The sequence below is a fragment of the Colletes latitarsis genome, chromosome 6, assembly GCF_051014445.1.
Source record: "Colletes latitarsis isolate SP2378_abdomen chromosome 6, iyColLati1, whole genome shotgun sequence".
In the NCBI taxonomy this organism is placed as follows: domain Eukaryota; kingdom Metazoa; phylum Arthropoda; class Insecta; order Hymenoptera; family Colletidae; genus Colletes; species Colletes latitarsis.
The window spans coordinates 26,570,017-26,597,412 of NC_135139.1; the positions used below are offsets into that span (position 1 = coordinate 26,570,017).

At 33.5% G+C, this 27,396-nt stretch overlaps 7 protein-coding genes across 25 annotated transcripts; 3 read left to right on the top strand and 4 right to left on the bottom strand.

Annotated features, from left to right (window-relative positions):
* Window positions 1–484: 484 nt before the first annotated feature.
* Window positions 485–2,528, bottom strand: LOC143342839 (nudC domain-containing protein 3). Of its 2 annotated transcripts, XM_076767124.1 has the most exons (6): window positions 2,309–2,528; window positions 1,975–2,233; window positions 1,299–1,890; window positions 1,011–1,199; window positions 872–933; window positions 485–743 (listed from the first exon to the last, which is right to left on the bottom strand). In XM_076767124.1, the coding sequence occupies exons 2-6, from the start codon at window positions 2,070–2,072 to the stop codon at window positions 659–661; spliced, it is 1,026 nt and encodes a 341-aa protein (XP_076623239.1). In that variant the 5' UTR covers window positions 2,073–2,233; window positions 2,309–2,528; the 3' UTR covers window positions 485–658. The 2 variants fall into 2 exon arrangements, with proteins under 2 accessions (XP_076623239.1, XP_076623240.1); XM_076767125.1 differs by lacking the exons at window positions 485–743; window positions 2,309–2,528 and having other exon boundaries at window positions 766–933; window positions 1,975–2,120.
* A 130-nt stretch (window positions 2,529–2,658) lies between these two features.
* Window positions 2,659–3,300, top strand: LOC143342841 (protein C10). The gene is made up of 3 exons (XM_076767127.1): window positions 2,659–2,794; window positions 2,882–3,058; window positions 3,145–3,300. The coding sequence occupies exons 1-3, from the start codon at window positions 2,755–2,757 to the stop codon at window positions 3,276–3,278; spliced, it is 351 nt and encodes a 116-aa protein (XP_076623242.1). The 5' UTR covers window positions 2,659–2,754; the 3' UTR covers window positions 3,279–3,300.
* Window positions 3,301–3,466: 166 nt separating this feature from the next.
* On the bottom strand, window positions 3,467–13,538 carry Lqf (epsin homolog lqf). 12 transcript variants are annotated; one of them, XM_076767116.1, is made up of 16 exons: window positions 13,227–13,538; window positions 11,612–11,663; window positions 10,510–10,601; window positions 9,202–9,294; window positions 8,865–9,123; window positions 8,575–8,774; window positions 8,443–8,497; window positions 8,198–8,360; window positions 7,994–8,126; window positions 7,873–7,905; window positions 7,682–7,769; window positions 7,303–7,424; window positions 6,923–7,217; window positions 6,672–6,845; window positions 6,446–6,466; window positions 6,086–6,217 (listed from the first exon to the last, which is right to left on the bottom strand). In XM_076767116.1, the coding sequence occupies exons 3-15, from the start codon at window positions 10,531–10,533 to the stop codon at window positions 6,450–6,452; spliced, it is 1,656 nt and encodes a 551-aa protein (XP_076623231.1). In that variant the 5' UTR covers window positions 10,534–10,601; window positions 11,612–11,663; window positions 13,227–13,538; the 3' UTR covers window positions 6,086–6,217; window positions 6,446–6,449. The 12 variants fall into 12 exon arrangements, with proteins under 12 accessions (XP_076623225.1, XP_076623226.1, XP_076623220.1 ...); XM_076767110.1 differs by lacking the exon at window positions 6,446–6,466 and having other exon boundaries at window positions 3,467–6,217; window positions 13,297–13,538; XM_076767111.1 differs by lacking the exon at window positions 6,446–6,466 and having other exon boundaries at window positions 3,467–6,217; window positions 8,198–8,357.
* A 49-nt stretch (window positions 13,539–13,587) lies between these two features.
* Neos (nuclear receptor coactivator protein neosin) lies at window positions 13,588–19,720 on the top strand. Of its 3 annotated transcripts, none has more exons than XM_076767099.1 (6): window positions 13,588–14,519; window positions 14,661–15,435; window positions 15,526–15,609; window positions 15,679–15,878; window positions 15,948–16,376; window positions 19,587–19,720. In XM_076767099.1, exons 1-6 carry the CDS (start codon window positions 14,285–14,287, stop codon window positions 19,607–19,609), a joined length of 1,746 nt encoding a protein of 581 aa, XP_076623214.1. In that variant the 5' UTR covers window positions 13,588–14,284; the 3' UTR covers window positions 19,610–19,720. The 3 variants fall into 3 exon arrangements, with proteins under 3 accessions (XP_076623214.1, XP_076623212.1, XP_076623213.1); XM_076767097.1 differs by lacking the exon at window positions 19,587–19,720 and adding an exon at window positions 17,179–18,532; XM_076767098.1 differs by lacking the exon at window positions 19,587–19,720 and adding an exon at window positions 17,182–18,532.
* On the bottom strand, window positions 18,443–22,391 carry LOC143342833 (protein-lysine N-methyltransferase SMYD4). 5 transcript variants are annotated; one of them, XM_076767103.1, is made up of 8 exons: window positions 22,253–22,391; window positions 20,986–21,202; window positions 20,254–20,911; window positions 19,906–20,192; window positions 19,472–19,755; window positions 18,904–19,381; window positions 18,662–18,712; window positions 18,507–18,585 (listed from the first exon to the last, which is right to left on the bottom strand). In XM_076767103.1, the coding sequence occupies exons 2-7, from the start codon at window positions 21,176–21,178 to the stop codon at window positions 18,696–18,698; spliced, it is 1,917 nt and encodes a 638-aa protein (XP_076623218.1). In that variant the 5' UTR covers window positions 21,179–21,202; window positions 22,253–22,391; the 3' UTR covers window positions 18,507–18,585; window positions 18,662–18,695. The 5 variants fall into 5 exon arrangements, with proteins under 5 accessions (XP_076623219.1, XP_076623218.1, XP_076623217.1 ...); XM_076767104.1 differs by lacking the exon at window positions 18,662–18,712 and having other exon boundaries at window positions 18,443–18,585; XM_076767102.1 differs by lacking the exon at window positions 18,507–18,585 and having other exon boundaries at window positions 18,643–18,712.
* Window positions 22,134–23,566, bottom strand: Pfdn4 (prefoldin subunit 4). The gene is made up of 4 exons (XM_076767126.1): window positions 23,099–23,566; window positions 22,916–23,020; window positions 22,721–22,837; window positions 22,134–22,528 (listed from the first exon to the last, which is right to left on the bottom strand). The coding sequence occupies exons 1-4, from the start codon at window positions 23,135–23,137 to the stop codon at window positions 22,376–22,378; spliced, it is 414 nt and encodes a 137-aa protein (XP_076623241.1). The 5' UTR covers window positions 23,138–23,566; the 3' UTR covers window positions 22,134–22,375.
* On the top strand, window positions 23,515–26,758 carry LOC143342837 (elongation factor Tu-like). The gene is made up of 4 exons (XM_076767120.1): window positions 23,515–24,395; window positions 24,482–24,853; window positions 24,934–25,125; window positions 25,506–26,758. The coding sequence occupies exons 1-4, from the start codon at window positions 23,856–23,858 to the stop codon at window positions 25,812–25,814; spliced, it is 1,413 nt and encodes a 470-aa protein (XP_076623235.1). The 5' UTR covers window positions 23,515–23,855; the 3' UTR covers window positions 25,815–26,758.
* Window positions 26,759–27,396: the final 638 nt, after the last annotated feature.

Sequence of the window (27,396 nt, forward strand, 5' to 3'; positions counted from 1 at the left end):
GAGTCTGATATTGTTTACATTGTAATAGCTTGAAATTAATATACAATTGAACTTCTCGATAATAACGAACGCACCAAGTACGAGGAAATGAGAACAGTTTCGCCGTAACTGTCTACCTGCTTCCATAAAGCATTCCTTCCTTGTTCCTTTACCAAACAATCCCACCACGGGTGAGATAAAGTCGATGCAAACGCCAGGGAAAAGCGAGGAATTCTTTGCATTCTGCGTATCTCCGCGGATCTCTGATCGTTTTAGTACGCCCGGCAACCTTGATTACCGCGGGACTCAACTTTTTACAGGATTTTATTAATTTTGATCCGTGTGTAATCCCCTTGGATACCTGTTGGTGATAGATTACCGGTGAACGTGAGAAGCACCTGCGTACCTGCGGGCTCGCCGAGTCACAGGTATGCAGGTACCAGGGAATTTTTGCACGAATAATGGGATTTCAAGTTTAATTACTTGCCTCAACTTTGAAGGTGTCGACAAGTAATTATTATGGTACATGACGTGCACAACTAAATGCAGACCGTTTCAGAAATACTTAAATAATCTGCATATTAAAACAAATGAAAAATATGCACAAACACATGTCCCGTGCTCCTTAGTTTTCAAGTTATGAATTGACTTTTGTAAAACATTTCAAACCTCAGTGAAGTTAATTTACCCACACATTTTCTGGAAATTTTTTGTGCATAGATTCTGCTCCTTCTGAAACACCCTCTATACTATAAAAATCAAATCTGAAAAATTTTTGTACATTTACATAGTTTCTTAGCTCTATGTACACTTTTATTAATTAATACATATCAATTGATAAATTAAAAAGCGAGCGTTATCTCAATTAAATTTTAATATCGAAGGATCGTACGGTGTGCCCTCGAAAGGCGATCCTTTTGCATCCCATGCCTTTTTCAAGATCTTCTCCATTTTCTATAAGTAAAATTTTCACGTTTCAAGTGTCGTCATTCTCATAATTATATTACCAATTTCAATTCTACGTTGCTTACAATTTGCTCGGAAGTTGGCTTGCCGAGAAACTTTTGCTGTTGATTCCACATCAACTCTTGAACTTTCATTTGCTCCTCCAACCCCATCTCGTCCAAATTTCTCGAACAGTCGATCTTATTTAATTCGATTTTTGGCTCGCCAACGACCAATGCTTCCCACCATCTCTCAGAAGCTTTCTCGAAATGAATCTACAATAAAACAGGGGATATGCGATGTAGTGCTTCTGTGCACTTTACAGTATGTTCCAAAATACTTTATCCATTGTTTCTTATCTTCTTTCAACGTACACTGATATGTTTTCCAGGCACTAGACTCCATACAGACTCGTCTTTTCGAATTTTAAAGGAAAATTCGCCCACAAAAATCGTGGTCCATTCAGAATTGCGAGAGTCCCTTGACTCTTGATTTTCTACAAACGTCGATGTTCTTGCTTCTATTTTAATTTCTTTTGATTCTAGATCAACTCTTAGATCCTTTGCTGTTTTTATACAGCTGGGTAATTTGATCAGTACATCCAAATCACCGATAGATTGCGACCATGTGTAGTTTTCTCTCACAGCTCCATTGTAACTTTCAGATGATTGATCCTTTTCAAATGATCGAACTGGTCCACTTGTGATTTCATTTTTCATATTTGTTTCAACCTTGACTTCTTGTACAGTTTGTAAATTGCTAGAATTTTCTTTTACTACTGTTAACTTATCATGGTCTTTACCGTGACTTTGTACATCAACATTATAATTTTTTGGTGGAGCCGTTTCACTGGGAAATTTAGAAATATTTTTCCACTTTTGTAAACTGTTCAAAACCAATTTTTCTGGTATACCTGGTGCAAATCCTAATTTTTGATCCGGAGCTGATTCAATGTAAAAATCTGTACTGCAATTGACAAATAGCGTATATATTTTGAACTATTATGGTATGACAATAGTCGCATATTCATTTTACAATGTGCAAACTTACCATCTATATAAAAAACCAAAAAATGCTTCTAGGAAATTAGTAATATTCTTCTCTTCTCGTAAAATTTGTAAAAATGCCTGATCGTGATCAGAACTCATTATAAACTTCGTTTTAAATGTAATTTTCAAATATTCGTTTTGTTTACTAATAATCTTTCTACTTGACGGTTGATTAGAACAACGTTTTCGCAATTATCTGTTGACCCGCTACAATGTATCTTCGTAGGAAGATTACGTAAAGATTAATTGATTGAGAAACACTGTTTAAAAGAAGTAAATTGCTCAATGATCCTCTATCGAATAAAGTTATTTGTTATTGTATGAGTTTAACAAACCGAAGGTTATGTTTTGATTTCGAAACTTTGTATTTCACAGACACGTTCGTTCTGCATGATTACAATTACGCCATAGTTTTGTTTTTTATGCAATCCTAGTAAGTCGTTTAATTTTTTCTTTAAATTTCATCGAACTGAAATTACAGATAACATTTTGTTTACATTGAACAGTCTCGTAACGTATCTGTTATTTGTTTACATATTTAATTTCTTGGCGAGCCCGAGATTATTAACAGACAAAAATTAACAAAATAAGTATTCCAAGAATAAAAATGATCGCTGTTGCAGGAAAACTTTGTGTATAAATAATCTAATGGTTCCAAGATTATAAAACTTTTCGTCAAACTAAACTTTGATATTTTTTAACCTATAAGTTTGATTGAATTGTATGTCGTCACACCGTAGACACTACTTCGATTTAAATAACATATCGGTTTGTTTGTGCAATGACCACCATGCCCAATTTTACTCCGGAAATCGCAAAAGGTATTTAAAGTTTGTAACGAAGCATTTGTAATTTAGGTGAATATTTGAGTATTACGTAAAAAGAATCGATCAATAACATTTTTCTAGCCGTTTTAACCGATGTTCTGACAGCGTTAAATACTCCAGAAAATGTTCAGAAACTCACAGAGGCAAAGGAAAATTCTGGGAATGAAATGCTTAAAATGATGCAGTTTGTCTTTCCAATTGTAGTACAGATTCAAATGGATATTATTAAAAATTACGGATTTCCAGAGGGACGAGAAGGTTAAATATTTTCATCTCAGTGATGGAATTTGTGTAAATTAGAATTTCCTTCATAGATATTCTATTGTTCTTTCGTTTTATTACAGGTACAGTTCAATTTGCACAATTACTCAGAGCACTAGAAAGAGAAGACCCTGAAATAGCACAATTACATAGTCAAGTTCGTTCATATTTTCTTCCACCAGTTACTATAAGTTCTTCAACCGAGGCATCGCTTTAAAATAAAATGACTTAAATTGTAACAGCAATTTACTTTGTCCATACCTTTTACCTTGTCTAACTACAGAAAGAAACACCTAACGTAAAATAGTCCTCCATTATTTTTCATAAAAAGTTGTTTTTATACCTCGGAACTAATTTCACTTATAAAAATTGAATCCAGTATGGAGGAAAGATATACAAGGGAACTTCAAATTAAATATTTAATCAGAAAAATTAAAATTTTTTACATTTATTTGTATAATAATAATAATAATAATAATAATAATAATAATAATAATAATAATATAATCTACTAAAATATATAATATTCATTCATAATGTCCTTTGAATTTTTTCTGCACTTACACCAACTCTAAAAACTAAACTGTGTTCCATTGTTCGCGTAAAAATGAAGATTCGTGCATCACATGATATACATACAAAATAGTGATAATTATTTCTTTGCTGTATAGAAAAATACATTGTTATAAGAAGAAATTATGAAATATACTGAACATTTAGCAAATTAAAAGAAAAGATAATAAACGTTAAATCGTACGTTCAGCAAGCACGACATTAAATACGGTGTCTTGTCTTCTCTATAAAAGCAGTGGATGCAGATTGTTAAATTAGTGTAATACAACTTTGAGTGTACCGAGTGACTCACACCCTTATCGCTAACTTCATATTTTCGCGAACATTTGGATAAATATACATTAATAAACATACAATTTCAATCATATAAGCAAGTATGTTGAAAATGCATAAAGAAACAAATCATTAATTTAATGAAGAATAATACAATGGAATTATTCAAGCGATAGTTACTTATAACAGAATTGAAATCACGTACAACTCATGTATAATTCACTTAGGACAAGCAGGCAGATACAGTTCCCCTTTGCCAATCGCTGAACGCACAAAACCGTTTTCTCGTATAAAAATTGTAAAATGCGTTAATAGTTTTAAAAACGAAATGCTGAGTTGGTATCGATACTACCTGCAAAGTAGTTCTTTAAAAACGTTACTAATAAATACATATTTTGATTATCGATTACCACCATTAAGAAAGATGAACATCATTTTGGTATTCCATGGAGTCGTTACTGATAGTCTCACTTACTCGAGCGTGGAAACAATCGATGTAAAACAACGAACTCAGCAATATTTCCCCCGAAAATGGGAAACAACGCACAAGAAGATGTTAGAAAACACTTTCAGGCTTCGTTAGAATATTCTATTATACCGACTATAGTAGATGGAAAAAAGAGACTTGACAATTGGGGAACGATATGCTGTAACATATTTACAATTTTTTTTTGTTTCTTTATATAAATCAAGGTACAATTGTAAATTGTTTCGTGTACAACGAAAGCTAATGCTCTTCGCATGATCCTCCTAAGATCATGTTGGTTCGTTAAATCTGACAGTCAGACACCGTTTGTCTGGAAATGTTTGCACCGAAAATTCTTAGAATTCTCAATTTTCCATGTAAACCAACATAATCTATTGCATCGATAACGAGCTTCTGTAAAATTATAGAATGCTCAGATTTAAATAATAACGACTTCTCACCGATAGGAAAATGCATATCAGCTACGCCTATGTTTGGTTCTCTGTAGTGCATGAAGCCTATGCGAGTAACATTGAACAGTCGCCCAAATCAAATGCGTAAAATTTCATAACTAAATTCAACTCGTATGTATTGCGTGTAGTTTTACGGCATTAAAAGGTGACGACATTACTTTTGGCAGCCGCGAAACTGCTATGAACTGTTTCGTCCGCAAGTACTCGGAGGTGTTATTAAACGCAGTAAATTATTAACAAACGACACATCGCATTAATAACATCTTTTCAGCAAGATCAATATTTAGTTACGTCGTTACCGATCTTCTTTCAATTAAAAGGCATGCTATGACACAAATATTTTTACGAACCGCGATCGATGCACATCACACAAAACGTATAACTTAAACCGACGAACCCTGTTCGATATAATATACTTTTGCAAATCACGATTACAGTCTCACGATCTCGTTAGCCGTAGAAAAACACGTATATAAATAGATGGACAAAGAAACTGATTCCGACGTCAACCGTTACTTCGCTTCTTCACTTTACTCCTCTATAGCCCACGGAAAATATCGTTCAATGATCTATCCTATTACCAAATTGAGTCGCACTTAAAAAATATACTATATATGAAAAAGGTGCTTATAAAATCTAGTTATACCTTGGGAGCGCGTAAGCGATTTACATCTTTTTCTCTTTTCATTTTGCTTCTTGTTTATATCACCTTTCTCGAGATAGTTCCCCATTCATGATCGTTACGCGATAAAATACAAGCGATTCAATCATAGCGGACACAAACATTTCTGCGCAATAAGCAGCAATAGAAATGAATCTTTAGTGGATTTTTAAAAAATTACTACATAGAAATAAATATCGATGTTAGCGGTATCCTTTGGAAACATTAATTATCGATTCAAGTGAATTAACTGTGAACCTATATTGGTGTATCACTTCCTTCGCGCTTCTGTTTTTCATTGATCAAGACTAGAGAGATCGATTATCGCTCCAATCAAATGTAAAAGAGGACGATTGTTATTTTTAAATATTAAAACGAGTATCTTCCGAATACTTTATTTTTATAGGACGTTTTTTTTTTTTTCTCTTTTGTATGTGTGTCATCTATACCTTAAAATGAAGGTAGTTAATAGCGAGCAAGAAACTTATACCGTACAGGGTTACCGCTAAAAACCTCGAATACTTTTTAGACCACAGTGCTCTTGATTTTTCGACCGACATCTTCGATAATTGTATCATCAAGCTACGAGAGGAACGGATTCGCTGTAGTAGTTGTATTCGCTGCCCAAGGATCCTGTCGAATCTGATTAATCGTAGGACGGGGTGGTGGTGTTGCCGTCGCAAATGGATTTGCCGAATATGACACGGTTGCTGTAAATTTTCAGTCTTTCAGCCCTTAGTTTTAAAAGTTTCAAAGTTAAAAAATAAGGATCACCCTAATGGATGGTACATATACTATCGACATAAATTTTTTAACGTATCATCACTCGTGGCTGTAAAAGATTTGTAAAAACAACACAACTTCGATACTTTTATCAAATATTACAGTTGAACCATGCATCCATGCAGAATGGTTGTAATCAATTTGTAGATACTCACGAATTTATTTCCAATGAAATGCTATTTTACAGACAGAATACGTTATAAAAAAAAAAAAAAAAATCACACACACACACACATCGGATTTGAAGTAATTCAGATTAAAGCGTTTGGTAATATTAATTTTGTACTTTTGACCGACGAATTTCATGGGCTTTTTTAACGTGTACGCTTTGAAATCAGATCTTAAAGTTTATCTAAAATTCAGCTTTAAATAAAACGTTACCTGCAGGTGTGGGCGATGCGGGCTTGATTGTAGAGGTACTGACAAGATTATCAAGATTAACAAGGGCGGAGTTCTCCCCAAGGAACGACTGCGGTGTTTTTTTAATAGCCCCTGTACTCGGGAGATTTTCGGCCATACCTCCCAAATCGAATGGATCCGGCGACAGTGTACCTCCTATAACCCCGCAAAAATAATGATACAATTAATACATTATTAAAGTTGCAACATACAGCAAAGTAGCTAGTACATACCGTTATTTGTTGGTTGTGGACTAGATCCATGCTTATTTCTGTTAGTAATCACGTCAAAGTCATCTAGATCACTTAGCGGACTGGTCGCGGAACTGTTCTGATTTGCCGTGGAGAAATTGTTAAAACTAGGCCCGGTACCATTGAAACCATTGCTAGTAGCGTTAAAAGTAGCACTCGCGGTTGTAGGCAAATTGAAGCCTATGTTTTGCGGAGACTGCGCCGCAAAACCAATATTTTGTGTTAAGGTAGGATTGTTAAAAGACGGAGATGTAGATGTTAAACCTTCTCTGCCAATCTAGACAATGTTGGAATAATCAAATTAATTTCATAAAAATGTAAAAATGTATAAATGTTTTTCGAAGTTAATAAGTATATTTTACCTGTTTTTTAGGTGCATCGGCTTCAGCAATAGGTGGTACCAATGACCAAGGATCCGCCGTAGGTGGAGACGTAACTGGTACAGGCGATGGTGCAGGTGCTCGCCATGGATCGATCGTAGCAGCTGAAATCAAATCGTAAGATAAATCAAAATAATACCGAAGACAGTATTTCGTAGAAAATGCGCAGATTGAAGTACTTAAGGCAGACCATCTGAATAATTCGTTTACTTTTAACAATCGATCATCGCATCTTCTTTATTACCCCAACTAGAAAAAACTATGGATATCAAAAATATATCCTCTTTGAAAATAATTACCAAAAGTCAATGAGCTATTTAGACGAATCTGCCCTAACCACGTACAATTTAACAAGATTTACTTGGTCTTTGCGGCGGAACAGGAGCCCATGGATCTATTACGGGTGACGTGCTACTGGTTGTGGGAACACTCCATGGATCATTTTGTTGCTGTAAAATAAGAGCTGGTATGTAAATTTCGATTATAATTTTTAAAAAGTTTTACGATCACGCAGTGACTTTATGACTTTTTCCTTGTATTGATCAAACATACCTTATACATACAAAACTGAGATAAATCCAAAGACTGTTGTGCAACATGCAAAGATTATGCAATATCGTATTACCATGCAATTAACAAATGTGCATATCTCGTTTGATTTATAATCGCATACCTGTGGTCTGGGTGAAGGTGCCGTAATCGGTACACCCCAAGGATCAGTTTGTACACTGGATCCGCTTGCTTCACCACCCAAGTTCACGTCCAACAAATCGAGCACATGACTTTGTTTCTCAGATTGCGGTGCTCTGAAATTCATGTTCGTTTAGCCGGGAATTGAAGCAGCAAATATTATAATTACTAACAACTGGCTACTAACTTAAAATCCTGCTGACTTTGACTAAGGGCCAATTGTAATCGGACGTCATCGCTACGTCTTCTTTGTTCTTCTTGCTCCGCCTCCTCCCTAGACATTGCAAGAGCTAATTGGAGCTGCAATTCCTCTTCTCCCACTGTTTGTGGCCTTGCAGCTTCCAATTCAGCTAATCGAGTCGAACAAATCGTAATTAATCTATAAATATAATACATGTAATTATAATATATAAACATTTAATGAGCGTTTACTTGCACGCCTAGCTGTAGATTCAGATCCCAAACGACATGGTTCCCAATCTTGGAACTATATAAAAAAAAACAAGTGTTTGTTTAAGAACAGAACCACGGGATATTTTTATTAACAATTCCAACATCACTTACATCATTGCTTACAGGTGACATAGTATCTAATCCGTCGCTCCCAAATCCGCTAACTGATTGCGCGAATCTTTCTTTTGCTTTCAGTGCTCTAGCTCTTTCGTTCCTTAATCTGTCATCATCTTTTAAGAAGGCCACTAGTTGCTGTGCTTTCTCTCGTACTATCACCCCCTGATCCTTAGATCCCTCCATATATTGGAAATCTAATAGAAATAACGACAAAGGCTTCTTACAAACTGCAAAAGTCCTGCATAACATTTTTTATTACAATAATTTTACGTAAAGGTGCCTACCTTTCAGAGTTTGGATGGCAAAAATATTTTCTTTACATTGCTGTGCAACTTTTTCCGATCCAGTTTTAATGAGGTATTCTAAGAGAAGTAAAGCTTTCCACACATGCCGCCAATTTTTACCGTGATCGTTCAATCTTTTCCACAACATTTGCATAATCTCGGTAAAAGCCACAACATTGTATGTTAAATCGGCAATTTCTGCCATAAGTGTACCGCTTGGACCCCAAGGATCATTGCTGGTGGCTTTCCGTACAGCTTTCTGTTTATATAACAAGATTTTATTTTAAGTCTATGGAACTTTAACATTAAATAACAAAATCAATAACTATTTAATTACCTGCGCGTTGCTGTAGTTGTGGGCAAGATTAACAATATCTCGCCTAATACCTGCCAAATTCACTTGCATCACGTCTTGACCTTGTCGTCTCATCTAAAAGATTACCACTATATATTACAAGCAGGTAGTAACATTCATACTTCTTCTAGCAGCCCATACTTATCAACATACACATTCAAGTTTTTACTGATTATATTTGATATGTGCCAACAATTTTTTAATGCAATCAAAATACAAATTTCATTATATTTACTTTGCAAAAAGTATCAATTAGAGAGTGGTAATAAATATGGGCAATCGTTTTATACCAAAGCCATGCAACTAAGTTTGCATTAGTAAAAAAGCAGGAAACTCATTATAAACATTTTATACTAGTTTATTTTTACTAAATCAATGCATTGCTACTATTTTTCATTTGGTTAGTGTAAGAAGTAAGATGAATGAAAGTAGCTAAAGTAAAAGTGCAATTGATACAAAATTAAAGGAATCCCACTTATAATAATGGATCTTTTATCCTACACGTGGTATTACCACATTATTTGTAAATTAAAATTGTTGTACAACAAACAAAATGCAGTAAGATAATGTGATAGGATTTAATTACTTCACATGTGTGATACATAAAGCTTTAAAGTGGGATAATTTTTTTTGAGATGTGCCTATATATACTCCAGATAAAAAGTTTCAATCAAACCAGTGCATTTAACATCATATAGAATTCAAATTCATATACATGAAATTGTAAATTATATTATGACAATATTTTTTTTTAAGAAATTTTTTTTTTTTTCATATCCTGCCAACATTCTTAATGATAAATATTTTTAATATTTCTAAAAAAACTCAGCATTAAAAATTTCTTTAAATCAATGTTACAGATTTAAAAATAACATTTGTTGCAATACTGACTTGCATAATGTGCACAACTTATTGTTATTTTATAATTTAGCAGAAATAAAATACGAACGAATTTAAGTATGTGCAAAAAATTTTATTACTAAAAACTATAATTCATGTATCTTTTTATGCATACAGGATGTTATCAAATTATAAAAATATATTTAAAGGTTCTACGAATTTTACAAAATTAGATGATTAAGAATTGTTACTATCTGTATGCTAATTTTTCATGATTTCTCTATTGTAAAAATATACATAACTTCTAACACCCTGTATACCATATAATGAAGTGTTTTGCAAAACAGTTATCTACATCATTTGTCTTTCAAACATTTTCTAACAATATCAATGATTAGTAAGGTAATAACACTTGTTATTTTGTTGACCATGGCCAGTAATAAAATTTACCTTCTGCATCGCCATTGTTGGCATACGAAATACCGCTGGTGTCGTCGATGAAGCTACTTCTTGTCCACAAATATAGAAAACTCCCGAACACTCTTCGAATCAGAATAAAATCCTAAACTATTAGATGGTTCAGTAAATAAGCAAGAAACATTTGTTACATTTACCTGTTAATGATGAATGAATTTCTTTTTAATGTATAAATGATGACAGAGTAACTAAGAGCACTTTGCAAGTAACTTTGATAATCCTGCTAATTATTATGCAAATAAATATTGCACAGAATACTGCATAATTGTATTTCATTCCCTCATTGTAGTAAAATGTAGCGAGTTTAAATGTACAAATTTATATTAAATGGCACATACATATGCACGTAGAAGACAAATCATTAAGTTATATTACAAATTGTATGGTATATCAAAGATATTGCATGTAAAATATACTTAAAAAATAAATAGGCACAACTCATGTTTTATCAATACATAAAGTACACTATTAGTTTAGCTGTGAATACCTGTTTTAAAGTACTATGTACAGGGCATACAGCTGATATATTATATGAAAATATTGGCTTAAAAATAATAATAACATTTTACTCTGTAAGTTAGTAAAAGTACAATTATTTATGATCAGCAATAATATGAAAAATAGAGGAAAATGTTATCATCCATAAAGAACTATACTGTGTAGTTATAAATTTTATTTTATGAAAAGCAAATTTCTAAAACAAGATTAAGATGCTACAAACTTACTCGATTCCTTTATGGATAAATACAATTGTGAAGGAGTTAAGACTTAAAGTTAATTGAGAAATCAAAGTTGCAGTTTTTGTGCAATATTATGCTTGAGTTCGCTAGTATTGTAATTGTAAAAATTATTTAAATTTGAATTACTTTAAAGATGTAAAATACTGGATCAATCGTTGAAACTACTTTTATTCATGATAGAACATGTTACAAGCATTTCAATAAAAGAAATTTAAATATAAATCATACAAGAAGACAAACTTTTATTATGAAAGAAAAGGAATCTGAATTAAACTACTGTTTCAAAAATCAATAGGCAGCATGCAACAATAAAGGCAATTGCATTAAATACTTACATTGATTAAATGGGGGAGTCAAATTTTACTTCAAGAAAGCCTTGTTATTAGACTGAAAAATAAGAAGACCTTTGTTACTACTTAGCTAATGTCATTATGTTTCTATCTTATCTTATCATGATACACGTACAATGTAAATTTTTATAAAGAAAATATGAACATATATGTGTTACAAAAACTTTTTGAATATAATTTTCTCATGTAAAAAAATCATTTAACAATAATAAAAATTGAATATCTGATTTGCTTAGAATAGCTTACTCCATAATAGAAATATTTTATATCGGTATATTGAAATTACTAGTTCAATTATGAAAAAAGGATGCATATACCGATTTTTATGACATTATAAAAAAAATGTATCATCATGACCTCTGTTTTCAAAACATTTAATGAGAGTCATGAAAATTTTGAAATTGATTATCTTGAAATAATATTTTTGTATATATCCTCTTTTTCCATCTAATGCCTCAATTGTATATTAAAACAATTAGGGTTATTTATTCTGTAATGAAACAGGTTTAGTATATTTAATAGTTTTGTCCTTGACATTACCAAACACTTGCAAAAGATAATTTATGAATACATACTCATGATACGTACACATACCATGGATTCTCATTCTATTATATAAATATAAATTAAGAAGAATACTTTACTACTATGAAAAACAATATACTATAGTAGTTATTTATGCATTAAATCTGCTTGGGATTTTCATTGTATGGTTTCTTTGAGGTACTTGAAAGGTATTATACCTGTAAACGACCGTGAATCTATCGACCGTGAAACACCGTTTTTTATTTCCATTAATTTTATTCAAGATACTTAGAATGGCACTCGAAAACCAAAATTCCATTACAAATAAAATTACACGCATGGATAAAATCATTGAAATAATCAGAATTAATCGAAGTGAAATAATATAAAATCGTGTTCTCGTATCTAAAAAAATTCTAAACATTCCATTCGTATTATTTTTTTTTTCGATTTTATTATTAACCTTAAACGTTCAGCATGACAGCTCAGCACATTTTTTCTCTAAATCACGCGCATTGTTTCCTCGTCACAGGTGAAACAACTTTCCACAATATACTTCCTGGTATCGTTTGAAAGTTTAGATCGAGCAGAGCATCCACATACTTATATCCGTTAATGACAATCATATGCCATACAAATATGAAACGACTATTTATTTTAAAGGAAAAACGCCATCGGATATGCACACGCTCTATACATTACCTTTTAGATATAACCAACACAATGGGTGTGCACACACTGTCTAGCTGCAAGGCTAGTCCATGAAAATACGTGATATGTCAATTTCGAAACTCTCTACCTATGCTTTCTCATGCTCGGGCGTGACTTCCGTAATCTTGTATCTTTTCGATCCGTTTTAAATAGTATTCAAAGCAAAGAAAATGATAGAGACTAAGCTAATGGTGAGAAAACGTGTCACGATCAGAATATCCAAGGTATATTATTCTATCGTCAAAACGGAATCGAACTAACACTTTTATCCTACGGACTATACAACTCATAGTTTGCGTACTAACTGGACAATTAGTTCCCGTTAATGTATAACGTCCGATCCAATGTGGAACTTTCTACTCACCGTGGTGTGTACTCGAAATTTAATACACTAATTTTTCAACCGAAACAAGGAACAAAATAACATAAAACACCTATGACAAGTCCATTCACAGGCACTGACGAATTAGGAGCTACGAGGCAAGATGGCGCTGGAAAATATTTCCTTTTCCTCCACTTCGCCGTCCGCGGTGTAACCGAGAAAGATTTAACATTCGGTCTGTTTCGTGGGTTCGGAGATAAATTCGAGGCCGTTTGTTGACCAGCGTATGTTCCGCTATTCCACGCACACTTTAAACTACTAACGTACTACGTGACTTTTTTTTATTGAAACAAGGAATTTGTCAATGAAGGGTTGTCTCCCTTTATGTAATCTTTAGGTGCATTCACAAGCATACGAGATTCTGCACGCAGTTATAATTCCTGAGAGTTGAAGGCTGTTCTAAAAGTTGCCGTACAATCCAATTGTTGAAGGATAATTATTATTTCATTTATCATTAAATCGAGGTTATTTAAAAATATTAAAAAGCATTTGTTTGATGCATCGATTGCCAGACTATTTGATTACGAATAGCGGTAAATTTTTGTTAGAACGGTATCTAAATATTGAATGTAATTTTTTAAACTTAGTCTTTCTCATAAAAATAAATAGGAATCGTGGAACATCAGACAGAATATAAACTTTGTTGAAAATGCAAAATAATGTATTTGATGTATTTTGGCGAGTATAAAAACGGAACGCACTTGTTGGAGGTAAATTTCATGCATGTACGCCATTATAAGAGATTCACTTCAGCCTTCAATTGTTGACTGACGATTTCTGTTTTCAAGCTAAAATTGTTTCATCAATATTATTGTCTGGTAACAAATGGAGCCAAACTAGACAAAATTTGAAAACATTTCATCACTGTACACGATATTTGTCTTTGTGTTTAGTGAAATATATGTAAAAGTCAAGTAGATTAAGAGAGGTAAACGTCAGCATTGTAGTATAACCTCTATTGTTTTTATTATTCGAATGAGAATCAGCATTGCTGCTTCATAAATATTTGTTTACAAAAAGCATCGTTTTTTAAAGACAAAATGAGTGTAAGACTTTTAAAAGATCCAGCTACTGTAAGTAGCCGTATATTTGTGGGTCATTTACAAACTGATGACATGACCAAACATGAATTGGAAGAACACTTTTCAAAATACGGAACTGTTGTTGGTTCTGCGATAAACCGAGGTTTCGGTTTCGTTCAGTTTGAAGAAGAACAGTCTGCACAAAAAGCTATTCAAAACGAAAATGGTGCAATGTTCAAAGGCAGAAGAATAGGTATTTTTGTTCATGAAATTCCTGTCATTTATTTTTCGTATATTTTTATTCAGTCTTGAATAATTTCAATAATTTTGATTCAATTAATTAATAAACGTATTTGTGTGCATCCGTATCCCATGTTACTTATTTTTTAATCAGACGTTAGACCAGCAAAGAAAGATAATCAGTCTGGAGGTGGTGGAGGACTAGGAAAACAAGGAGGACCTAACAATCAATTCAATTCCAATGCTAACCATTTCAATGCTGGAAATGATTCTTTTAACAGTGGGAATCAAAGTTATGGAGGAAATTCAAATTTTACTCCAAATCAAAGTTTTGGTTCTGACTTACAATTAAACGACAATCAAAAAGTAAATAATATGCAAAATCGAGGTAGTGGAAACGATCAGTTTGGCGATGGAAATCAGAATAGGGACAATGATCAATTTGGAAATCAAAATCGAAATAATGGAAATGACCAGTTTAATAACTTGATGCAGAATAAAGGAAATAATCAGTTTAGTCCAGGTAATCAGAATCGAAGCGGTAATCAATTTGGACCAGGTGGAAATCAAAATAGACCTGGTGGAAATCAAAATCGCAATGCAAATAATCAGAATAATCACAATCAAAGTGGCACTGGAGGAGTGGGAGTGAACAATGCTGGAGGTGGCAGACCGAGAGGTATTAGGGGTGGAAAAAATCGCAATAAGAATAGAGATAGCTCAGGTGGAAACAACTTCAGAGATCGTAGTCCTATTAACAGAGGAGGACGTTTAGACGAAAAAGGTGGTCGCGATTGGGATCATAAACAAGGCGATAGAGTAAGAAACAATAACTTTGTTAGAGACTCATTTAACGATAGTAACAACCGATTTGAAGATTTCAAGGCAACTGGTCCTAATGGTCCAAGAGATATGAACATGAGTTTTAAGTAAGTTAGAGTATTAGTATTTAAAAATTCCTATTTTAATGTCGCTGATCGCACATGTTAATTTGATCTTCTGTTGTATTTGGTTTCTAGTAACACAAGCACATCCAGTGAGTACTCAAATGTAGCAACTGAAAAAAATGACTGTGAAATTATTGTTGTCAACAAAGCGTTAACGTATGTATGAGAATAACATATTCCTTTGCCACTGTTGAATGTTTTTATAACTTCTCTATATCAAATTAGGGAGTATGCCGAAAGTATCGAGGCACGGTTGAAAAAAATTGGATTAACGGTAGATTTACTATTCCCAAACGAAGATGTACTTTTGAGCAGAGTTTTAGGAAATATAGCAAGCCGTGGATGCTTGTACGCCGTTGTAGTTACACCTATCAATCAAGAACATCATTCCCTGACACTAAATATTCTTCATGGTTTACCACAAGGTACTTGACCGAATAATGTCACAAAAGTCTATTAACGTTGACGTTAATTTAATTTATCTTTTTACGCAGAACACAGAAATATGCTCGTTGATGATGCCATTAATTTAATATCACGAGACTTTTCCAATTACAAAGCTGGTGGACGGTCGGTTCCGTTAAACACACCATTTGCGAACGAACGACATCCCGATGCCATTCAAGTTCTTTTAAATATGTTGGCCGATAATCACCAATTAACGGTACTACAGTACGACCGTGTTATAAAATATCTCGAAATGAAGCGCGAAGAACAAGTGCAGGTAGAATTGGGAGATGCAAAAGATTTACCAACGACAACTACGACGATAGCAGTCAGCGACCCAAAACAAGCTGAATTACAGTCCAGGATACTTAATATCCTAAACAGTAATAAACCAAGTTCGTCCGCGCCAGCACCTAGTCCGGTGCCAGCTCCGGCTTCAGCACCAGTTCCGGTTCCACCAGCTACTTGGGGATCAGGTAAAAGTTATACATTTTCACTATTCACGTTTGAACTACATGCATACGACATTCAATATACAAAGATTTTGAATAAAATTTCTATTATTGTAAAATGGCCAATAAATCTGAACAGCATAAGTATCGTAGAAATATGTCTACAGTGGATTTTTGTTTTACAAAAGTTAAGATCATAAAAACTTCCATTGATAAGGAACTGAAAAAATATGCACACTGTAAGTGTAGCATTTTCATTTTCTTTCGCGTTGCTCCGGTATAACAGTTATGTTTTATAACTGTGACGTTTAATCCGTCCATTGTAAAAATGGAGCAGTATTCGAAATATAAAATTTCTCTACCGCAATTCGACACCTGTTGCACTGTTTTGCATTTTTAAAAAGGTCGTTACCGGTGCATCTTACGGATTTTGGATCACCAATTTGTAACGTTTTATTCCGGATTTGTTTGTGTGCAGTTCATGAACGTCGCCGGGCGCAGACGAAACTTGTTTTAAATCGCGTATAGAAATTTCCAACGAAGTTTCGAAGTAATTTAATGTTTCACAAAAGAAATAAAAAAAAAAAGACTTCGTCTAAGAATTTTAGACAAATAGGTTCAGGTAAAATTTTAACGTAAATATTGATCACGAGTATTGATCGTAAACGAACTTCGTACGCTTTGGATTTTTTTTTATCAAGTTTTCCGTGCGTGTAGTGTACTGTGCCTGTTTCCACATGATGCAGTGATCAAAGCGAACGAACTTCGAATATATTTATTGCTGGTATTACAATCGCTAACTACATGAGACATCATGTTATGCCAGCAGCATCAACTGCCGCAACAGCATCCACAACTACTGCTACTACGGGAGTTTCACCGTCACCTCTACTAAACGATCCAACAGTTCAAAAGGCACTTGACAGTCTATTGCAAGGCAATTTGCTCAAAAGCATCGGCGATCAGCAACCGGCTACAACCACAACACCTCTGTTTGCCGCTTTTTCGAATATCGGCCGATATTAATTCATTTCAATGTTTTCTTTCTCATGTTCACTTCATCTGGCAAGAAATTGCATTTCATTTTATTTCATTCGATGAAGTGAAAATTCTATGTCGATATTTAATAGGAAAACAGAACATTAGCAAAATCAAAATTAACAGCAAGTGATTTTGATATTTGTCTCCGGTAAAGTGTTAGTATGCTTTTATGTGCATAAAGTAATACACTTTTAACACACAGAATTTGATGATTTGTAAGATGTTCTATAGATATTATTTGTATGATTCACAATAATAGGTATACACTGATATTTATCTATACATTTGCTCGATCCTTTCATTCCTAGGACAGAAATATTTAGCATAGTACATACAGTATAACATAAACAAAGGAAAAGCGAAATATCGTTGGATGTAAATCCAATTGTTTTCGAGTGTGAGCTTTATGCTTCTTTTATCCTCTTGCTACCTATTGCTATGGAGTTAATCAAGCTTTGGATACACCTTGGATATTAAGAGCCAGGTGTAAAGTATAATTGTACACTGTACTCTATCAGAGCCTGAATAGTTTGTTGCGATGATAAGTATTTCGATACATAATATATTGACTTAGTAATCAACAATTTGATTAAATATTTCCATCATTTGCTGCAATTATACGTTATTCTTATATTAGCGAGGTAGAATTTATTATATTATCATTTTGATGAATTGCAGCTGTTGCTTTAATCACTTTTATAGCCCTTATTAGTCTCATAAAATTATATCACTAATGGTTACAACGTCGTCACACGTAATTCTGATTTCAACTGAGATTAGGGGAAAATTTTATGGCTAATTTATAAGCCTTGTAAACTTTGTCTGATGTAAAAATATTTTATATATATAATATTATATATATACATATAAAGCATTTCATGTTTGTAATAAATTATATAAGACATATAAAATGTTAAGTTTTCTTTTGCATTACTAAAGATGCACTTATGAGAGGGCAGGTTTTTCTTTCTTAAAGAAAAAGTAGATAGTGTAAAGGAATTTATTACATGTGTTACATATTTTTCAAATCTTGTATTACTACATAAATTTCAATTAGTTTCAATATCTATACAAATATATTACGTGCAAGAAAGATTTAGATGAATATCATGTGTAACTTCAATAAAATGTTTTAGGAATACCTTATGTCTTTCATTCACCTTGTTGCAGTGTTGGTGCATCTCTCACGGATCTAGAAAAAAAGAGAATATACATTTATAAAATCGAACTTCTATTTTGTACACCTAATGCATACATTTTTTACGTACCTTTGCAGCAAAGTGATTAATAGTATGTTCATTTTTACGAAGCAATGTAAGCTATGGATTTTAGAAGCAGCTTTATTATGTTAATAAGCAACAAATAAATCGGTGCACAAAGTGAAGCATTTAAATAAAAGTGTCTCGCAGTATGTAAGTGAGTATATCGGTTAAGTGGTGTTAATTAAGCAAAGCAATATAAGTGTAAATAAGCGTAAGTATCTATTAAGTTCACATCGTATTGAATTTACCTAAATAATAACTCTTCAGGTATTGCTCCGCATGTACGATTTCTTCGCACGGCTGGGATACTTGTTTATACAGTATACCAAGAACAGATTTTACAGCATCGATGTCATACATATTTTTTAGCAATCTTTGTTTATAAGGTTTCAATTTTTCTACAAGCTCCTTATTCTTACAAACAGAACCGACGTGATTCCGAAGAATTTCGGTGTACATCGGCCAGTCGGACTCGCACGCGGGACAGTTGCATTCAAAGAAGTAGTCCTGCATTATTTTTTCTCTTCTTTCAGATCGTGGCATATGTGCATATGCAGCTCCGTAACCTGTGAATATTTGATCTCCAGGATATATTGGCTCTAATGCACGAGTAATCATCGTCAATCCTTCAAAGTGACGGAACGTATTCGGTGCACAAGAATGATTGTACAAGCTGTGCATTACGTATAGACCGGAGCCCGATTTTATTCCTGGTTCTTGTTGCACCTAGAAAATATTAATGTACATTAATCTTCTATCTTGTATTTTGTGTTTCATTGCTAATTTGTATTTCATAGTATCTAATCAGCAAATTACCGTGAAACAATTAGAAGACATTATAACACAGGCACGAAACATCAGGCTGCCGCAAAATTTCAATTCGGGAACATTGTTAATATCTTTTAATTGGTTCACTTCATATTTCTTGCAGAAGAAATTAGTCTGCGTGGCTAAAAGGATAGCTGCAAGAGCTGAGATGCATGCAAAAGCACTGAGTCCTATGAGTGGTCTTGTTGTCATATTGGTTGCAAGACTCAAAGCAGATCGTGCGCTCGTACTGTCCAGTATACCTTCGTCCGTAAATCCGGCAGTCCTGTTATCTGTGACAAAGAAATATTATATAATATCTATACATGCATGGTATGTTAAGTTCAATGTTATATTTCATCGCAATTTTCCATATTTTCTAAACATAAATTATGTTCTTATATTTTTTATTCTAGTAATATAATCTGAAAGCTATTATTTACCTGGATTAGACTCGGCTACTTTCATGTCTTCGCGCAATTCTGCAATCTTCTTCCCTTTTGCTGTTACCATGATCAAAAACCGAACAATTTTGGTAAGCATACGTACTTTATCTTTATCAACATTAAATAAATTTCCTAACACTGCCAAAATCGGGCACTCTATGTTATGGGCCATTTCCCAAGCTAATGTTCGACATTTTTCTGAGCAATATTGAGCCATTGGACAATACGGGCACGGAATTAAGTTGTAACTTCTTGACAAACAATGATGACAATGCGTGTGATACCTGCAATTTACAAAATCGTTATGCTATTCGGTACGTATACCGATTTTAAAAAATTGCTTACTTTTGCGCATAAATAATATAAGCATACGGATTTTCGAAAGAAACTACATCCCCTGGCTTAAATTCTTTGGTAGCTATTAAATGACGCCCGTACTTTTCCGAGTAAGAAATACTAACGCCATCGCTAGCAGCGGGCACCTCTTTGCTAGGACCATAAGCTAACTTTAATGCACCTTCATCTGCTAGGTATCTTGGTTCTTTTTCTTTATTATTTATAGATGGTTCATTGCAACCATTAACTGACTCCTCCTTATTTCCGTTAACATTTACATTTTTATTCGTTTCTTTCTTATTTTCGGCACTTCCGTTTCGGTACCTTACAGTTACGGGTACATCGGTAATATTCTCTGGCAAACACATACTCATTAACTTTTGCGTATCGATTGGATCATCCGCTTTAATCTTCAATTTCTTTTTAATTTCTTCTACAGCTTTAGCACCTCGCTCTTTTAAGTTTTTCCTTTTCTCTTCTGGATATCCAAGATTTAAAGCAGCATCAATATCAATTAAACATTGTTTATACATTTGCTTCCTATATAAAGCCGCTGATCGATTGGCATGAGCATAGGACATGAGTTCTTCACTATTTGCATATGCTAAGCTCATTGTATAACATTTTATGGCTTCAGTATCATCACCCATTACAAAATGTTGATTTCCTACGATTTTTTAAAGCGTCATACTATAACAAAACGTAGAGATTGAATTTTAATGTTTAAAAAATTTTGATTACCTTCCTCCCGGAATCTGATAGAATCGTCTTCGTTTTTTGTTTCAGGAATTAAGGTCGGTAGCGGAGATTTTACCATATTTTGCAAAATGTGACCAACGAGTGCTTCGCATTCTTTTTGTAAACCATACCCCGCGTGTGACTCATTACCTTGTTTCAAAGTTAATACTAATTCCCTTGCCGTGTCCATATCCATGGTAGTTATTTTTTTTTAAAAGATCTTCCACAAAACGATTTTTAAATTACGTATTTCATTGAAGACAATTAAATACGTATATAATAGGAAGTAAAGAAGTACCTTGTTTAATTAATTATACAAATTTTTGATATAGATATATTGAATGTTTTTACTGAATGAAAACGAATGATTTCACATACTTCTTGTACACTAGTTAAGAAGGTGTTGATTGGACTGTGGTGAACTATGTACTGGCAGAACCAAAACTGTGAGGTGAAACTAAAATTACCTCAAGCAAGATGATAGAGGGAAGTAGAAGCTGCATGTCTGTCTAACCAAGCTTGAAACCATTCATTAAATTGTTAAAGTAGAAGTTATATAACAGACACAAAAAAAATATTCTTTAATTTTATTAGATATTTCATGATAAAAATCATGATTTTTATAGCTTTTGAATTCTTCAAGGAATTAAAAAATTGCTGTCTTTTAAAGAGGAAATATGTTATAACAAATTGTTATGTTCAAATTTGACATGGTATAAAGTCTTTATTAAATGTTTTATATAAACATTTGTTTCCTTATCAAATACTTTTTGCAAAGGTAATTATATGTCACACTGCAGTTACAAGATTATAAGGGAAGTATTCTAGCAGTTTTAAAACAAATTACAAATATACATAATGTTTAAAAATGTTCAATAAATATAGATCTTAGAGGTAGTTTTTTCAGTTTCATTGCATGAGCACTTTCTAATGAAAACAATTTGGCAGACATCCAAATTTAATACTATGGTTGTGTGTCTTGAATTCAACCTTTAATCAAGTGAGTATATATATCGCGCAATTCCTAATATTTATGCAAACGATTGTTAAATGAAGCAAGATATACAGTACAAAATAAAATGTATACATATTTATTTTATACGTTATTTATAATTAATATCATAGGAAGGTAGAATAGTATCAAGGAAAAATCTGTTGAAATAGAGTAATAAGTTTATTAAGCAGCAATGACTAATTAATTAATTAATTAATATGGACAAACAATAATGATCTTGCATCACAGACACAAATAAAATGCGAAACTGTTTACCTGTACATATTGTGAATCAAAAAATGCAGTGTGTATTATTTTAGTTAGAGAATATATTAGAAAATAATTATATAAAACAATTATTCCAAGCTATAAAATAATTTGTGTGTAGATTTGACTGGATTAATCTTCCTCTGCTTCTAGGTTTATACGGCTACCAAATTTTGCATACAATTGAGTTTTCAACTCACTCATAATGTTTTTTAAATCTGCACATCTGCTTTCCAAAGTTGTAATTTCCATTTTCTTTTTCTCTTTAATCTCATCTAAGTAACTCTATAAATGTAAAAGTTTGTATTTTTTAATCAGACAAACAATCAACTAATAGATAATAAAGATAAATTTTAATGCTTATGTCTTATACTACATTTCCAAAATAATATTTTATTTAATATGTTATAGGATATAAGTCCAGAAGAATCTCAAGAAGATTGTTGCTAAAGAAGTTATATGTAGAAGATGACAAACCTCTGTCTTCTGTAAGTCTTCATAAATGAAAACTTCGCCTACATAATATGGTATTTTTGCGTTATCCTCTAGAAGAATTATTTCATCACAGGCATCTTCCAAATTTTTTAACTCGTTCTACGGAAAGCGTTATAATGTGCATAAAATTAAGCATGACCAAATAAGGTTATGGGGAATACGAAAATTCACTTGTACCTGTTTAATTTTCAATTCTTCTTTCAAGTCTTCCATTTTAGCATTTTGTCTTGCAAATTTATTAATTTTTTGTTGATCGTCGTATGTAATGTAAACATCGGAATCCTGTAATGCAATAGAGGTTACATCTAAATTGCAAAGATATAGAATTTAATAAAGCAAGTAATTTATATTTAAACTTACCGGTTGAAAGCCAGCTTGAACGTTTTTTCGTCCCGACATGTTTACAGCTTCTTTTTACGTTATAATTACTTTATTTACAATTTACTATTAGTTCAAGCAATGATGTTGAAAAAAAAACGACATTAACGTCCATTGCAGCGATGCCAGACGGAGCCCCGGGTGCACCAGGGACACCTCATTCCACTTTCTCACACATGCCAGATCACGTGTACGTGAGCTCGTAGAGTTTCGGAAAGTCGACAAAGGCAAACTGACACATGCCCTCTTTCTCGATTCTCCGAAGCTACCCGAAGTAATTTCGGACAGTCTCGTGTACTTTTGAGTTTTCCTACAGTCCTGTGCTGACCATTGCTGACCACTGCTAATACTTCTGACAACATATAACGATTACTACTAGCTACTGCCAGCCTCAAAATCGTATGCCGTTGACGCGAGGTCGGATTTCAGTTGTTCAAGAGCGAGAAGGCAAATGTGAGTCTTCCTCTCTCTACTCCCACGAGACGGTACGAAATTATTTCGAACAGCTTCGGAGAATCGAAAAAGAGGGCATGTGTCAGTTTGCCTTTGTCGACTCTCCGAAACTCTACGAGCTCGCGTACGCGTGATTTGGTATAGAGTGAGAAAGTGGAATGAGGTGTCCCCGGTGCACCCGTGGCTGCGACTGGCATCTCTGATATAAAGTAGATATGTTTGTTCGATAGCAAATTATAATAAAATAAACAATAATAAGAAAAGCGTGTGATAAGATTGTACGAATATGAAGACTATTTTACATACGTTGGTTAAATATAACACAATTATTAAAAATTTGTGTAAAAAGCATCATACGTTGTGTACGTCATACAGAAATAACGTACCAAAATTAAAAAATGAAGTACAATATTTTTGTAATAAAGTAGATACATTGCAAGTGGAGATTTGTAATGTAGGCACAATAGGACATGTAGATCATGGTAAAACAACATTGACAGCTGCTATAACAAAATATGTTTCTGAAAGAAATAAAAATTATAAATTTGTAACATTTGATGAAATCGATAAAGCACCTGAGGAAAAAAAGCGTGGTATTACTATAAACATTGCTCATGTTGGTTATGCTACAGATAAAAGACATTATGCGCACACAGATTGTCCTGGTCATGCTGATTTTCTTAAAAATATGATTTCTGGAGCATCACAAATGGATGGTGCAATTTTAGTAGTTGCAGCTGATGATGGTCCTATGCCACAAACAAAGGAACATTTATTACTGATCAAACAAATTGGAATTAAATATGTTATTGTATATGTGAATAAGGTTAATATTTATTATGAGTATTTATAATACGTTTATATATTAAAAATACATTTTTTAAATATTAGTATTAATTAAATAATTTGTAGGTTGAATTGGTAGACTCAGAAATTTCTGAATTAGTGGAGGTAGAAATAAGAGAATTACTGTGTATGTATGGATTTGATGAGTCAAAATGCCCAATAATTTTTGGTTCAGCTTTACTTGCTTTGAATGGAGATCAATCAAACTTGGGAGTTCCTTCCATAAAATTGTTATTGGATGCTTTAGACAATTACATACCATCTATAACAAGAGACTATACCTCCCCTTTTATATTACCTATTGATAATGTTTTCACAGTACCTGGTAGAGGTACAGTTGTGGTAGGAACATTGAAACAAGGTATTATAAAGAAAAGCGATATAGCAGATTTATTAGGATTCGACGAAAAGTTTCAGACTAAGATTTCAGACATACAGGTAAAGATTAAAATTGTTTCAATTTGTTGTATACAACAGAAGTAACAGAACCATAGTAGAAAATTATATATTTACATTAGATTTTTCAAAAAAGTGTGGAGAAAGCATGGGCTGGTGACAATATAGGTGTCTTATTAAGAGGTATCAAATTAAAGTCAGTACGCAGAGGAATGATATTATGTCGAAACAAATATTTAAATTTAAGTAATCACTTTGAAGCACAATTATATCTGCTAACCCAAATGGAAGGTGGTCGTAACAAACCAATACAAGTATTAATTTTTTTTTATATGATTAACTAATATAAAGAATATAAACGAATGTGCATGTGAAAGTAGCCTAAACCAATTTGGATTTATTATATGATGTAAGTAAATGATCGTAGAATGTAGGATTTCTAATTTTTTTTATTATAATTTTCCAAATTATAGAAAAGAAGAAATTGTATTAAATTTATAATTCCCGTTTCACCTTATTATTATTCTTATAGTTAAGATAGAGAATTGAAACTTGGTGCAAACTTTTTTTTTCTTCTTTCTTTAAAGTTACCAATGTGTATGACAAAATCCAAATTGATTTAAACGTTCTTCATATGTCTATTCGCCCATGAACTTTGTTTTCATTGTATCTAATTTATGCTTTATTTTTACAGCAATCTGGACATTGTACACAAATTTATTGCTCAACTTGGAATATATACACTCGCCTTGATTTAATATTAGAATCAGGAGCTAAAATGTTGATGCCAGGAGAATTTACAACAGCCAGATTAACGTTGTTGTGCAATATGCCAATAATGGAAGGGCAAGCTTTCACTATCCGTGAACATAAGTATACAATCGCTACAGGGCAGATTACAAAAGTCTTTAAGTCAATACATGTTGATAAAAGAAAAATGAATCTAGTAGATATTGGAAATCTTAACACGCTTGCTTCTGCGCAACCCGCCAATAAGTCATGATGAAAATATTTACAGATCTCCAATCTGTAAATTGGAGAATGAAATATTTCACAATGAACAAACAAATATGTAATAGTTCAATAACTTTGTTGTTATCATCGCACCGCAATGAACGATTTAATTCACGTTAAATTAGCGTGTAACAACGACGTTCTGATTTAGAAAATTAAAAAAAGTGTATGGACTGAAAACATATACTTCAATGTACAAATGAAGATTAGTAAATAAAGTGTCGATTTACATTAGTGCCCATTTAAATGTCCGCGATTATCCTCACCAATTCTTGGAAACCAAGTGGCCAGAGATGCCAGAAAGGCACCGAAGGTGCTCTCTCACACTATGTCGGATCAAGTGTACGTGAGTTCGTGGAGTTTCGGAAACCCGACAAAGGCAAAATGACGCATGCCCTCTTTCTTGATTCTTCAAAGTTGCCCGAAGTAATTTCGGACCGCCTCGTGAGAGTCGAGAGAGAAAGGCTCACACTTCCCTTCTCGCTCTTGAACAACTAATATCCGACCTCCCGTCAACAGGTCTCCACTGGCCTCTGCTGACCGCTGCTGACCACTCCTGAAATTTCTGACAACGTATAACGATTACGACTGGCTACTGTTAGTCTCTCCCAGCCTCTGCTGACCGCTGCTGACCACCGCTTATATTTCTGACAACGTATAACGATTACTACTGACTTCTGCCTGCCTCCGCTGGACTCTGCTGACCACTACTGACCACTCCTGATACTTCTGACAACGTATAACGATTACAACTTGCTACTGCCTGCCCCTGCTGGACACTGCTTGCCACTGCTTGCCTCTGCTGACCACAGCTGACCACCCCTGATGTTTTCGACAACATATAACGATTACTATTTGTTGCTGCTTGCCCCTGCTGGACTCTACTTGCCTCTGCATGCCTCTGCTGACCACTGCTAATCACCGCTTATATTTCTGGCAACGTACAACGATTACTACTGGCTACTGCCAGCATCTCCCGACCTAAGCTGGCCTCTGCCAACATCTCCCGACGTCAGCTGACCATCGCTGACCACTGCTGACCGTTGCTGACAACTTGTGACATGATGTAATATAATGTAATATGTTTACATGTATTAAAGTTTTGTATAATGTAAATCTATGGCAATAAATGATATAATTTCAAAGAATTCTACGTATTCTCTGCGAATTCCTGGAAATGACGTCATTTCTAAGAATTCTTGAAAATTGTCGGATCCCTGAAACTTACCGGCGTCCCTGAAACTTCTCGGAATCCCTGAAATTTCCAAGAAACTTCAGGCAACGGCAAAAATTTCCGGCCTAAATTTTTCGGCGAAAAAATAAAATTTCAAATCTTTCTGGAAAAATTATTTTCGGTTGCAGGGGTCAATTAGAATCACTTTTGGTCATTAGACTTACCGTCGAAATCCTACCTACTTTCTAAAAAAAAATTCAGTACGGGCGGAACTTTAAACATTAATAACTTTTTAACGAAGCCTCCATCAACAAATTAGTATTCTTGATTTTCGTCTTATTTTGACCTCTAGAATCTCCCATTAAAATTTTTCCCAGGGGTGGCCGAACACCCTGTA